This window comes from Embiotoca jacksoni, unplaced genomic scaffold, assembly GCF_022577435.1.
Source record: "Embiotoca jacksoni isolate LCO1_2020_lvr unplaced genomic scaffold, fEmbJac1.0.p SCAF_27, whole genome shotgun sequence".
Classification (NCBI taxonomy): Eukaryota; Metazoa; Chordata; class Actinopteri; family Embiotocidae; genus Embiotoca; species Embiotoca jacksoni.
In genome coordinates, this window is record NW_027185378.1 from 259,793 (window position 1) to 273,558 (window position 13,766).

Here is a 13,766-nt window from a genome sequence, read left to right on the forward strand (position 1 = left end):
GCTGAGAGAAACGTCTGTCTGAAGAGAACTTAAAGGCACCATCACTGACACAGTTTCCACGGTGACACGTAAAACTCTCCTGTTGGAGGCCTCAGAGTTCACTGCAGGTAGAGAACAGTGAGCTGAACCTCTGAGGTGATTTAAACAGCTGCTCTACAAACATCCATACAAAAAAAAAATGGAACCTGCTGTGATGCTGTCAACGTGAGCAGACATGATGGCCTTTTAATAACGTATTAAAGTTCAGGGAAACAAATCAGACAACTGATCACCATGTCTCAGCAGTGATGGATCAGAGCAGCAGGCTGCAGTGCCTCTAACTGATGGCTGCAGGCTGCACGTCCCCTATGCTGCAAAGAAGAAAATAAGTTCAAATAAAACCAACCAACAGCTGAGCGGATCAGTGCTCATGAGAAGAAGAAGAAAAGTTCAGGAGGACATGAAAAAAAAAGATGAGTTCAGGAGGTCAAGAAGAAGAAGAGCTCTGGAGGACATGAAGAACAAGAGTTCAGGAGGACATGAAGAACAAGAGTTCAGGAGAACATGAAGAAGAAGAGCTCTGGAGGACATGAACAACAAGAGTTCAGGAGGACATGAAGAAGAAGAGTTCAGGAGGACATGAAGAAGAAGAGCTCTGGAGGACATGAAGAACAAGAGTTCAGGAGGACATGAAGAACAAGAGTTCAGAAGGACATGAAGAAGAAGATTTCATGAGGACATGAAGAGGATTTCATGAGGACATGAAGAAGAAGAGTTCTGGAGGTCGTTAAGAAGAAGAGTTCAGGAGGACGTGAAGAACAAGAGTTCAGGAGGACGTGAAGAACAAGAGTTCAGGAGGACGTGAAGAACAAGAGTTCAGGAGGACGTGAAGAAGAAGAGCTCAGGAGGACGTGAAGAAGAAGAGCTCAGGAGGACGTGAAGAAGAAGAGCTCAGGAGGACGTGAAGAAGAAGAGCTCTGGAGGACGTGAAGAACAAGAGTTCAGGAGGACGTGAAGAACAAGAGTTCAGGAGGACGTGAAGAACAAGAGTTCTGGAGGTAATGAAGAAGATTTCATGAGGACATGAAAAGAAGAGTTCAGGAGGACGTGAAGAAGAAGAGCTCTGGAGGACGTGAAGAAGAAGAGCTCTGGAGGACGTGAAGAACAAGAGTTCAGGAGGACGTGGAGAACAAGAGTTCAGGAGGATGTGAAGAACAAGAGTTCAGGAGGACGTGAAGAACAAGAGTTCTGGAGGTCATGAAGAAGAAGATTTCAGGAGGACATGAAAAGAAGAGTTCATGAGGTCGTGAAGAAGAAGAGTTCAGGAGGACGTGAAGAAGAAGAGTTCAGGAGGACGTGAAGAAGAAGAGTTCAGGAGGACGTGAAGAAAAAGAGTTCAGGAGGACGTGAAGAAGAAGAGCTCTGGAGGACGTGAAGAAGAAGAGTTCTGGAGGTCGTGAAGAACATTGATAAGATGGCGCCGCGTTAGCGGCAGCCTGTTGCAGCAGCTCCCCTCCCCGAGTGTGTTATTAGTATTTTTTAAGCCTTTCTCCTCTCTTCAGAGTTGTTTTTTTCTTTCTCTCGTGTGTTAAGTTAACGGTCAGACAATGGACCGTAATTTTTCCACGTTTCTGGATGGGGGCACTGTTATTGTTTACTCACATGATCAGCTGATTGCGCTGAATAGGCCCCTACTGCTGCTGCCCGGAGCGAGGCCTGAGATCCCCGTTGAACTTCGGAGAAGACGGCGGGGTTGCAGAGCTGGAGCTAAGCTAAAGGCGGAAAGGAGGAAATACAAACCAGCGGTACCGGCGATCTTAATGGGGAACGTGAGGTCGTTGGCCAACAAGACAGACGAGCTCGGCGCGCTGGTAAAGACACAGCGGGAATACCGGGACCACAGCGCGGCCGTACCCGGCTTCAGGACTATTCGGGCGGACAGAGACGTTGTTCGGAGCGGTAAGAAGAAAGGTGGAGGGATTGCAGTCTATGTGAACGAGAGGTGGTGCAATCCCGACCACGTGTGTGTGAAGGAACGTTTCTGTAGCCCGGACATTGAACTGCTAGCCGTGGGGATGCGCTCTTATTATTTGCCGAGGGAGTTCACGTCCGCCATTGTCATCGCTGTGTACGTTCCTCCATCAGCTGACGCAGAGGCAGCAGTGGACACCATCCACTCCACTGTGGCTAAACTGCAGACTAAGCATCCCAGTGTATTTTTGGCAGTTACTGGAGACTTTAACCACACCAGTCTGGATAAAGTACTGCCAACTTTGCACCAGTATGTTAACTGCCCCACACGGAACAATAAAACTCTGGACCTACTGTATGCTAATGCCATGGATGCATACAGTACTACTGCCCTTCCTCCCCTTGGTAGATCAGACCACAACCTGGTCCTGCTGACTCCCAAGTATGTTCCCCTGGTGCAGAGGCAGCCTGTGACCACCAGGACTGTGAGGAGGTGGACACAGGAGGCTAAAGAAGCCCTGCAGGACTGCTCTGAGTCCACGGATTGGGATGTGCTGTGTGGACCACATGGGGAGGACATCAACAGCATGACGGACTGTATCACAGAATACATTAAATTCTGTGAACACTCCACCGTACCATCCCGGACTGTACACTGCTTCCCCAACAATAAGCCGTGGATCACCAGTGACCTGAAAGTTATTCTTAATAAGAAGAAAGCAGCTTTCAGGTCTGGGGACAGGGAGGAGCTCAGGAGAGTTCAGCATGACCTGAAGGAGAAGCTGAGAGAGTGCAAGGACTCCTACAGGAGGAAGCTGGAGGCCAAACTCCAACAGAACAACGTGAGGGAGGTGTGGACCGGTATGAAGGAGATTACTGGGTTCAAGGGGAGAGAGAGACAACCAGGGGGCTCCCTGGAGAGGTCAAATGAACTAAACTGTTTCTTCAACAGGTTTAGTTCACCACCCTCATCTGTCTCCTCCACACCTCACACCTCCCAAACACCTCTGCTGCCTCCCCCCTCTGCGCCCCCTGGTGAACTGCACAGAGCCCTCAATCTCAAAGGGCTCTTCCTCCATCGACACCTTGACCCCCTCCCTCTCTGTGACGACTGACCAGGTTAGGAGACAGCTGGAGAGAATCCACCAGCGCAAGGCTGCAGGACCTGACGGCATCAGCCCCGTGGTCCTGAAGACCTGCGCCGTCCAGCTGGCTGAGGTCCTACAACACCTCTTCAACCTGAGCCTGAAGCAGGAGGAGGTCCCGGTGCTGTGGAAGACGTCCTGCCTGGTTCCAGTCCCCAAGAAGATGACTCCATCTGGCCTCAACGACTACCGACCAGTTGCCCTCACATCTCATGTGATGAAGGTGCTGGAGAGGCTGGTCTTGGCCCACCTCAGGCCGCTGGTGAAATCTTCTCTGGACCCTCTGCAATTTGTGAGATCTCTGTGAGAATCACTTTCTTTGATTTCTCCAGTGCATTCAACACCATTCAACCACTGCTCCTGAGTGAGAAGCTGCAGGTGGTGGGGGTGGGCGCGTCCACCGTCTCCTGGATCACTGAATACCTGACAGGCAGACCACAGTTTGTCCGTCTGGGCAGTGTGCTGTCTGATACGGTGGTCAGTGATATTGGAGCTCCTCAGGGAACTGTTCTGTCCCCCTTCCTGTTCACCTTATACACAACTGACCTCCAGTACAACTCAGAGTCCTGCCATCTGCAGAAGTTCTCTGATGACTCTGCAGTGGTAGGATGTATGAGGGATGGACGGGAGGATGAGTACAGGGCAGTAGTGGAGGACTTTGTGGAGTGGGCGGGAAGGAACCACCTGCTCCTGAATGTAGCCAAGACCAAAGAGATGGTGGTCGACTTCAGGAGGAAGACGACGGCTCCACAACCGCTGAGAGTCCTGGGAGAGGTGGTGGACATGGTTGAGGAATACAAGTACCTGGGTGTGTCCATCGACAACAGACTGAACTGGAAGACCAACATCAATGCTGTCTACAAGAAGGTGATGAGTCGACTCTTTTTCTTGAGGAAACTTCGATCCTTCAATGGTTGCAGCGAGATGTTGGAGATGTTCTACCAGTCTGTTGTGGCCAGTGCATTGTACTTCGCTGGGGTCTGCTGGGGGAGCAGCATTGGAGCCGGTGACACCAACAGACTTAACAAACTGGTTAAGAAGGCCGGCTCTATCATCGGCTACAAACTGGACAGCCTGGAAAAGGTGGTGGAGAGGAGGACGCTGAACAAACTATTATCCATATTGGATAATCCTGACCACCCTCTCCACCACCTGCTGCAGGGACAGCGGAGCACTTTCTCTAAAAGATTCCTCCAGCTCCGCTGTCACAAGGACAGATACAGGAGATCATTCCTACCCACTGCAATAAGACTGTACAATAACTCACCTCTGGCAAACTCCATCACAGTACAATATCACTGTTGACTGTGTTTCTTGGAGTTCTGGAGGTCATGAAGAAGAAGATTTCATGAGGACATGAAGAAGAAGAGTTCAGGAGGACATGAAGAAGAAGAGTTCAGGAGGACGTGAAGAAGAAGAGTTCAGGAGGACGTGAAGAAGAAGAGCTCTGGAGGACGTGAAGAAGAAGAGCTCTGGAGGACGTGAAGAAGAAGAGTTCAGGAGGACGTGAAGAAGAAGAGCTCCGGAGGACGTGAAGAAGAAGAGCGCTCGAGAACGTGAAGAAGAAGAGCGCTCGAGGACGTGAAGAAAAAGAGCTCTGGAGGACATGAAGAAGAAGAGTTCAGGAGGACAAGAAGAAGATTTCAGGAGTGTGCATGCTCCCCCTGCAGCACTGCAGCAGAGCTGCATCACAGTCATCATTAAGGCATGTAGCACAGCTTGTGATGCAGCTCATGATGCAGCTTGTGATGCGTGATGTAACAGACGATCAGTAACAGCTGATTGAAATCCACACGATCGATACTCGACCCACTTCAGAAAAGAGGAAGAGCACAACAACTCATCTTCATCATCATTATCCATCTCTCTTCCTCCCTCCTCTTCATCATCATCATCCATCTCGCCCTCCTCTTCATCATCAGTCCTCTTCTTCTCTGTGTTGAAGTCTGAATTCTACTTCGGTGTAAATTAAAGTTAACTTTCCAGACCTCCCTCCCCCTTTCTCTTTCCTGTTTCCTCCTTCCCCTCCTACAGACAGCAGGTGGCTATAGAGCGACGAGATCGACATAAGGATCTAAACATCTAATTTCACCTGTGAAATGACCCACAGCGCTGCTAACAGCTGCAGCACCTGGGGTCACCTGACTCTCAGGCTCTGCCCTGCTGCATCATAAATTATTGACTCCAGGCTGACAGAGGGACAAAGGATGCCCTCCTGAACACAGCTCCTCTACGCCCCCCTACACCCACCCCCAGGGCACCACAAGCTCCGCCCACAGCCGCTGAAAGGAAAGGTGTGCCACGGTATCTGTTTACTCCGAGCGCTGCAGCTACTGCCTTGCGACAGCTTACACTCACATGTTACACACATATACACACACATGTACGCATACACACGCACACAGTGGTTTGATGAATAGCATTAGCATAGCGATTCAGTCCCTGCATGTGGAGCCGGAACATTCCTCAGAAACATGCTCACATCACCTATAAACCATGTGGTATGGAGACATGTGACCAGTGGAATCATGTGACCAATGTGGAGTGTTTCCAGACACGCTCCAGCAATGAGCTCCACAGGAAGTGCACCTTGACCCCAAAATCCCCGGCTGGATGTGGAATCTACCCGACTGAGTCTGTACATCCTACTGCAGATTATTAAAGTGTAAATGAAGCAGTGCGTCTGAACTATTCAGTCGTTACAACTCATTTCACTATGAACTGTTCTAATGACCTCCAACAGCTCCAAGCGGATTCCTGTTTCTAAATCTGGAGCCTGAGAAAACGAGCTGTGAGAGAATCTGAGTCGGAATCTGAAGCCGCTCAGATAAGAACCAGAACCGCTCACATTTTCCTCTTCAAACATCAAACACAGCGATTAGATGACGACCAATCAGCAACAGCTTTCAGATGATGACCAAACAGCAACAGCATTCAGATGACGACCAATCAGAAGCAGCATTCAGCTGTGAACAATTTTTCACAAGTAATGAAAATATTAATGACACCTGATTTATCAGTTAAAATAATAAATAAATAAATCTGACTGGTTTAAACTGGTGATGATGAGAACGTGATCAGATCATGAACCTGTCAGCAGCAGGATGAAACATCACATGACACATCAAGAAAGAAAGTGACACTCTACAGCTTCATGTTTAATGTAGCGAAAAGGAGCAGCCTTCATCATGTTCACCCTCACATTCTCTCTTCTTCTGTTAAAGCGGGGTCTCTGGAAGTGCATCATGGGAGGACTGTGACTGTGAAGTGTTTGTGGCTGACATCACACATCCTATTACGCAAGCGGGCAATCAGCTGCTGCCGTGTGGAACCAGAGTTACTAGAAGTGACTCAGCTTCCTGAACGGCGAAACAAACCTGATGAGTCGTCTAAAAAAAATGACAGTCCATTCGGTGTACAGTCAGCTGACGCACAGCAGCCAATCAGCAACAGGACCGCCTCAAACGACCTGCGGGAGCATCTAAGGATCCTTTTCTATTGATGATTTGATTCATCAACCAGCTGCTGCATCTCGGTGAAGACGTGCGATTTCCTGCAGAAGCAGCGAGTCTGGATGAAAGTCAGGATTCTCTTGTTTGGACGCCTGCAGCTACCGATAGCCTGGTCACTTATTAACAATTAATTAAAGCTGATTAATTAAGACATGCAGTACGATTCATCATGCTGACCGACACGCTGCTGCATCTCACTACAGAGAAAAACTAATTCAAATAAGTCCTTCAAAGACACTTTACACATTTCACGCGAGATGAGATGATTTATGTGTGTCAGAACTTAACGGGCAAAAGTGAACAAATCCGGACTTCTCTCGGCCGAAATGCCCTCGGGCAAAGCTGCTAACGGCCAGGTGCTGCAGGTGGGTGAAATTCCTGTGTGTGAAAACATGAAGCGATTCCTCATATCTGGGACCGGGGCGGGGGAATGTGGGTGTGGCTGGGAGCTGTTTGGGAACACAGAGATGGGAAGCAGGAGGGCAGGGCGTTTCCGGGCAGGACCGTCACAGCTGCTGGCGGCTTTTAACCTTATTAGGGCAAACACCTGAACTCCACCTTCCAAAAACAAAACAAAAAAACTCTGACCAAGAGCGATGAGGGTGCGATGACGAAGATCCTTCGGAGGAATACAGCTGCGGCTGTGGGTCCGGCTCTGACACACCTGGGTGCGAAACGCTCCCCGAGATAAGACATCATTCATCCCGGGGTTGGGTCGAGACTTGTAGCTCCAAGTATGCGAAGCTCTCCGACATGCTGCGTTGGTGTTCCCTCAAAACTTGTTACAAAATAAGGCCTCAGGGTGGAACATTTTAAGACTTTTATTCTGAAAGGAAGCAGAAAACTGTGGAACTGAAACAGGAGGAGAGCTGTGAACTCTTCATCACCAACTGATGAAGGTCTGAACAACTGTTAACTGCTCCTGACTGTTCCCTCCTCCTCTTCCTCCCATGTTCCTTCCACCTTCACTTTAAATGAGCCAATTAGCACTTCGCAGGCTGAAGCAGCAGGAAGCTGGTTGGTGCATTTCAACAGGTCAGAGGAATAAAGACTGCAAACATGAAAGGATCACAGGTTATCTGCTCATCGACCCCGAGGAATTTGTGTGTGTGTGTGTGTGTGTGTGTGTGTGTGTGTGTGTGTGTGTGTGTGTGTAGGATCATCCAGGACAGTTTTAGGTCTGTTATCTGAACCACTTCCTCCAGACTCGTCCCACTTCCTCTTTTCTGCATCGAGATGTTTAAAACATAAAAGGCTGTAAAGGAGCAGCAGTGACCTCCTCCTCCTTCATCCTCCTTCTCCTCCTCCGTTCACACCTGACACCGACCCTGCATACCTGCCCTGTATTTCCCTTTATTTGCCTTCGACCAGTAGCAGCCTGACGATGACATCATCCAGGAAACCAGAAGCTTCTCAGACAGAAAGTTGAGGAAAAGTTTTCCAGCAGCAGCGAGAGGAACGATTATTACCATGTTTGGGCACGAAGCTCCACGGAGGTCCCGCCCAAACCACAGAGTCAGATTCCTCTCAGACTCTCCTCCCCTTGTTACACAGGAGGAGGAGGAGGTACAGGAGAAGGTGAAGGAGGTACAGTAGGAGGTGAAGGAGATACAGTAGGAGGTAAAGGAGGTGAAGGAGGTGCAGTAGGAGGTGAAGGGGGTACAGTAGCAAGTGATGAAGGAAGTACCAGAGGAGATTAAGGAGGAACAGTAGGAGATGAAGGAGGAGATGAAGGAGGTACGGTAGGAGGTAGAGGAGGAGATGAAGTAGGTACAGCAGGAGGTGAAGGAGGTACAGTAGGATGTGGAGGAGGCGGTGAAGGAGGTACAGTAGGAGGTGGAGGAGGAGATGAAGTAGGTACAGCAGGAGGTGAAGGAGGTACAGTAGGACGTGGAGGAGGCAGTGAAGGAGATACAGTAGGAGGTGCAGGAGAAGATGAAGTAGGTACAGCAGGAGGTGAAGTAGGTACAGTAGGAGGTGGAGGAGGTGGAGGAGGTACAGTAGGAGGTGATGAAGGAGGTACAGGAAAAGATGAATTAGGTACAGTTGGAGGAGATGGAGGTACAGTAGGAGGTGAAAGGGGTACAGTAGGACATGGAGGATTTACAGTAGGAGGTGAAGGAGGTACAGTAGGAGGTGGAGGTGGTACAGCAGGAGGTAAAGGAGGTACAGCAGGAAGTGAAGGAGGAAGCAAAGGAGGTACAGCAGGAGGACCAGCTGGTCTGAACATCTCAAAGACCATCAGATCAGATTAATATGAATCTATACACAAACATCCACAACAAAACAGAACAACAACACAAACCTTCAGATTGACTCACAACATAACAACACAGCATATCAACAATACAACTGAACAACTTCCACAACGAGTCTGACCATCATCAGCACAAACTGTGTAAATCCGCTAATTTCAGGAGACTGTAGGTTCACACACACACAGTCACTCACTCACTCACTCACTCACACACACACACACACACACTTGTTAAGTGGTCTAATCCACGTCGCATCATCATAAAACAGATGACTGAGGGGCCGTTGAAGGCTGACATCTGTTACAGTACACCCCCCACCCCCACCCCACCCCCGTGTGTGTGTGTGTGTGTGTGTGTGTGTGTGTGTGTGTAAAGTTTGAATGCAGCTGATCGATAATGATCCTGGTAATCACTAATCAACTGCCACGCGCTGTTGGAGCCGCTGAGTGTCTCGTGCTGCGGTGACTGATCGATGCTCCTCTGTGACGTGTTATCAGCTTTATCGATATTATACCCCTTCCCAACCCCCCACTCCCTCCCTCCCTACCACCACCACTTCCGCCCTGGAGGTAGACGGAGGTATGCGGAGGTCTCACCTTCCTCTGCTGCTTCTCCCAGGCCGGGTCCAGCAGCATGTCCCGGTCCCAGTCATCCTCCTGTTGCATGTAGTCTATGTCGTCGTCGTCGTAGAGATCCATAATATTCATGTGTCGATCAGCTGTGAACGCGTTCGGCTTGTGCTCCCCGGTCCGCGGCGGATGATGTTCTTCCAGCAGCTCGCTGTTCTCTCCGGTGTGCGGATGAAATTAACGGTCCACCGCCGGTTCCCGCTCTCTGTCGCTCTTCCTCTCCCTGGGACTGCCTCTTCTTCGTCGGTCTGCTCGGTTTTCTCCGGTAGCGGCAGCAGCTTGGTAGGCAGGTCCAGCTCCCGCAGCGACACGCAAAAACTTTGCTTCAGACAAATTGAATCGATAACCGACAAACGGATCTGATTGGACGCCTCGGGCCCGCAGGGTCCGCCCCCTAGAAGCAGATTGGCTGCCGGGCCTGTCAGTGGGGAGGCTTTCTGTCTACGGTTGACTGCGTAGGTAGAACCAAACATCTGAGTGAGAAAGAAGCAGCGGAACTTCACCGAACAGAACCAGAACTTTAAGTGTTTTAAGTCAAAGAAAGTGTTTTTGATCCTGTCGAGTTTTTAAAAAAAAATTTAATCAGAAACTGAACAAGTTTTAAAACTTTTCTTTGAATAAAATTATCAATGAATGGGCTGCTAATAAAACTTAGAGACTTTAAAAAACAGAGAATAAATCACTTTATTATATTAATATCTCCTCCTCTACATACAGGCTGTACTTAATACACATCTACTGGATCCAAACGTTGAAGAATAAAGGATCAACTTTCAACCAGCTGTAGTTCACTTCATGACGTCAGCACGAGGCGGAGCAACAGCTTCATTCAGGGAGGACACAACCCAGGTAGACTGCACGGATCCCCATCTTTAGGTTCAATTCAAACTAGAGTTTAGTTTTAGGTTCAATTTAAACTAAAGTTTAGTTTTAGTTTCTACTCCACGTGATTTTAAAAAAGGGAAAAAAATGCAATAAATTAAACCACAGAGATGCAAAATGGTCACAAGGAGGCAAGAAACATCAACTACAAAACAACTAGACAACAACACAAAGTGACTACAAAGATGCTAACAAATTACAGAGAGATGCTAACATAGAGACTCCAAATGACCAGGATGAGATTTGAAAACATCAATGAAGCAGCTAAAATTTGTTTTATGATCTTTCAGGTCCTGCTGTGTGTGTGTGTGTGTGTGTGTGTGTGTGTGTGTGTGTCTACATGTCTGGGCCCGGGGCCAGAGTCACATGATCTGTCTGTGCACTAGAGTAAAGTAGTGAATAGGAAGGTCACAAAGCAGCTCCTATAAACATGAAGAGATGGCAGGTCTGTCTGCCATGTAAGGTAAACTACCCCTCTGTCTCACACACACACACACACACACACACACACACACACACACACACACACAGAGAGAGAGAGAGAGAGAGAGAGAGAGAGACACACACACACACACACACACACACACACACACACATACACACGGCAGGATAGCGGGAAAGCCCTGACAGGGGAAAGTGGAGCTCTTCCATATATGGACAAACTTCCAGCGGTGAGTGTTTGGGAAAGTGATGTCACTGACGGGCGCAGACTGCCAGCTCACCGCCTCGACCCGCTGGAGGGAGCAGCCTGAGAGTCAGCTGCAGCAGCAGAGGTGAAGTAACAGCAGCAGTAGTAACAACAGCAGCAGCAGAGATGCAGAAACAGCAGCAGTAGTAGTAACAGCAGTAGTAACAGCAGCAGTAAGTGGAGGTGAAAGTGTGATGGTAGCAGAAAGCCAGAATCAGCTGACTGCAGCTCGTTAGGAACAGTGTGGAGATAAATACAAACACTTGCATTCGCTAATTAGCCAACAGACATTTCAAAAGCAACGATTCATTCAGTTTACAATTAATGGAAACTGTTCATCAGGTGTAACAGTTAATAACTATTTCATTAGTCTTCAGGTAAACATTTCATTAGTTATAAAAGTGTGACTATCTTGGACATCAGAATAAGATGTTTTCATCCTAAACTGAGAAGATGAATAACAATAATTAGATCTGATGGTTATCTGTTGTAATAGTTTATTGTTACCAGGCTGACGGAGGTCGACCCCCTCAGTGCAGCTCCACCACCTCCGACGGTCCGTCTCATCAACACACTGGTTGCAGCACATGATGCTCATTAACCGCATCATTGAACTCTCTGAATGAGCCACTGAAACAGGGTCTAACTGTTGTGGCGGCACGCTCCGCTCCGCTCCGTTTGTTTTGGGGAGTTTCCAGCTGCTCAACGTCAGCGTGACAGAATTCATCCCAGAATATCCCGAGGAGTCGGAGGATCTGCCTCCGGTCGGTGGCTCGCTCCCAAAGTATTCCAGTCATGTTGGAGGGAGTCAGATCACAGCTGTCTGAGCCATGTATGGAATACAACCGGGATCAGCCCCCTGATTGGTAAATGTGTTTGGTTTGTGGTCATCATCTTGAGCCAATCAGAAGGAGTGTAGGATAAAGACAAGGCTAAAAGGATATAAAGCAGGGTGGGAGGAGCCAAACAAAGGATGTGATTAAAAGACACTGAAAATGGAGCTGTCCGCAGCTTCACAGGATTGGAGGGGGGGGGGTGGTTCCTGATGGAGACCCCTATTGGTCGTTCATGGTGATTCATTTCTATGTTTGGTTTCAGTCAGACAGACTAAATAAAAGTGAGCGTAACTTCAGTCTATGCCATGTGAAGTTTTAAAGTGTAATACCACTGAGGAATACTAGGGGCCGTCTCCATAGACTCCATCTATAGTACCACTGAGGACCACTAGGGCCTGTCTCTATAGACTCCCATTAAAAGACATTGTGGCTTTTAATGGTGTCATAAGAAAAACTCCCTCCCTCTGAGCCGAGTTCTGGTCCTTCTGGAAATAATTCATCGTTCATTTAATATTAGGACTCTAACATGCATATGTTTGGGAGTGGGGCTGGTTGATTGACAGGCCTGAGGTGCAGTCAGGTTTGTGGTGTAGGTGGGCGGGTCATCTCAGTCTGATCCGCCCCTCGCTCCTCCCCAGCTCATTTAAATATGGTCACTTGTGGCTCCACCTAAATATAGAAAAAAGAAGTTAACGTGAAAATACTTTAAATTTTAAAACCTCATCAGGACTATGTGGCTGAGGTTCCAGATCTAATTTATTATGATATTCAGCAGCTCTCAGAGGAGGACAACACACCTACAGTACATGTAATTAAACCTGCTCACTGGAAGTCCTCCAAGGATGAGTTGGCTCCTTCAGACTTCAGAGGGAGGGAATCAGAACAGCATTGATCCTGAACTAATATGATCCCAGTGCTGTTCTCCTCTATGAGACCGTCTGATGACATTTCACTCCAAAACCAGCTGACTGATGTATCTGTAGCTGTCACTCATCACGAAGCCACATGCATCCCAGCATGCACCTCTGTCACACAGTAAACAACGTACAGGACTCTCAGGAGGTGAGTGGTGAAATGAAGGATGTTGACTTCCTGCAGATAAGTGACCTCAGTGTGATGATGAGGAGGAAATACAAACAGCTGATCACTGCACGTCAGCCTGACCTCAGTCGACCTCTGACCTCTGCAGGTCGTGATGCCCATGGCTGACCTCTTTTAAGACTATTAAACTGTGTTGAACTTATTTTAATTAATCTATAATCTATATATTTTAAAATAATAAAGTAACTATTCGAATTATTTTATTATTTCATATCACTTTAACGTTGTGCTCACAGCTTGTTTCTGCTGCCACCCGGTGGTCTAAAGTATATCCAGCTGCAGCTCATTTTTGACAGCAGAGACACAAATATGTTGCTGAATCATAATTACACATGTAAATTCACCAGTTGAGAGCAGAATAAATGTCCACATCTGAATTTATTTTAGCTGCCTGAACTCTTAGCTCTGCTCACTGGTGGTCAGACAGTGACCCAGAGAGGACTGAACATGTCTTTTGATCATTTATCCATACAGACCGTCTGTTGGATCAGAGATACAAATTAGGCTGTGATTTCTGAATAATTTAGATAGTATGAATAATTTAAATATTATGGACCATTTAAATAGTATGAATAATTTAAATAATCAGACTTATTTAAATCATGTGGATCATTTAAATCACATGAATCATTTAAATAATCTCAATCATCTCAAATAATCAGAATGATCTAAAATAATCAATGATCTAAAACAATATGAATAATGTAAAAAAAATCTGAACAATTTAAATAATCTGCATCATCTGAACAATTTAAATAATCTGAA

At 47.6% G+C, this 13,766-nt stretch overlaps 1 protein-coding gene across 10 annotated transcripts in view; it reads right to left on the reverse strand.

Moving 5' to 3' along the window:
* The window catches only part of actn1 (actinin, alpha 1), a 34,164-nt gene extending 24,356 nt beyond the window's left edge, over window positions 1-9,808 (reverse strand). For 4 of the 10 annotated variants that reach the window (XM_069160492.1, XM_069160490.1, XM_069160488.1 and 1 more), the window contains exon 1: window positions 9,462-9,806. In XM_069160492.1, the coding sequence (XP_069016593.1) occupies window positions 9,462-9,572 (111 nt within the window). In that variant the 5' untranslated portion in view covers window positions 9,573-9,806. Of the gene's footprint in view, window positions 1-9,461 lie in introns of all 10 variants that reach the window. The other 6 variants (XM_069160491.1, XM_069160489.1, XM_069160487.1 and 3 more) reach the window with 3 other exon arrangements.
* Between the last annotated feature and the right edge of the window lie 3,958 nt (window positions 9,809-13,766).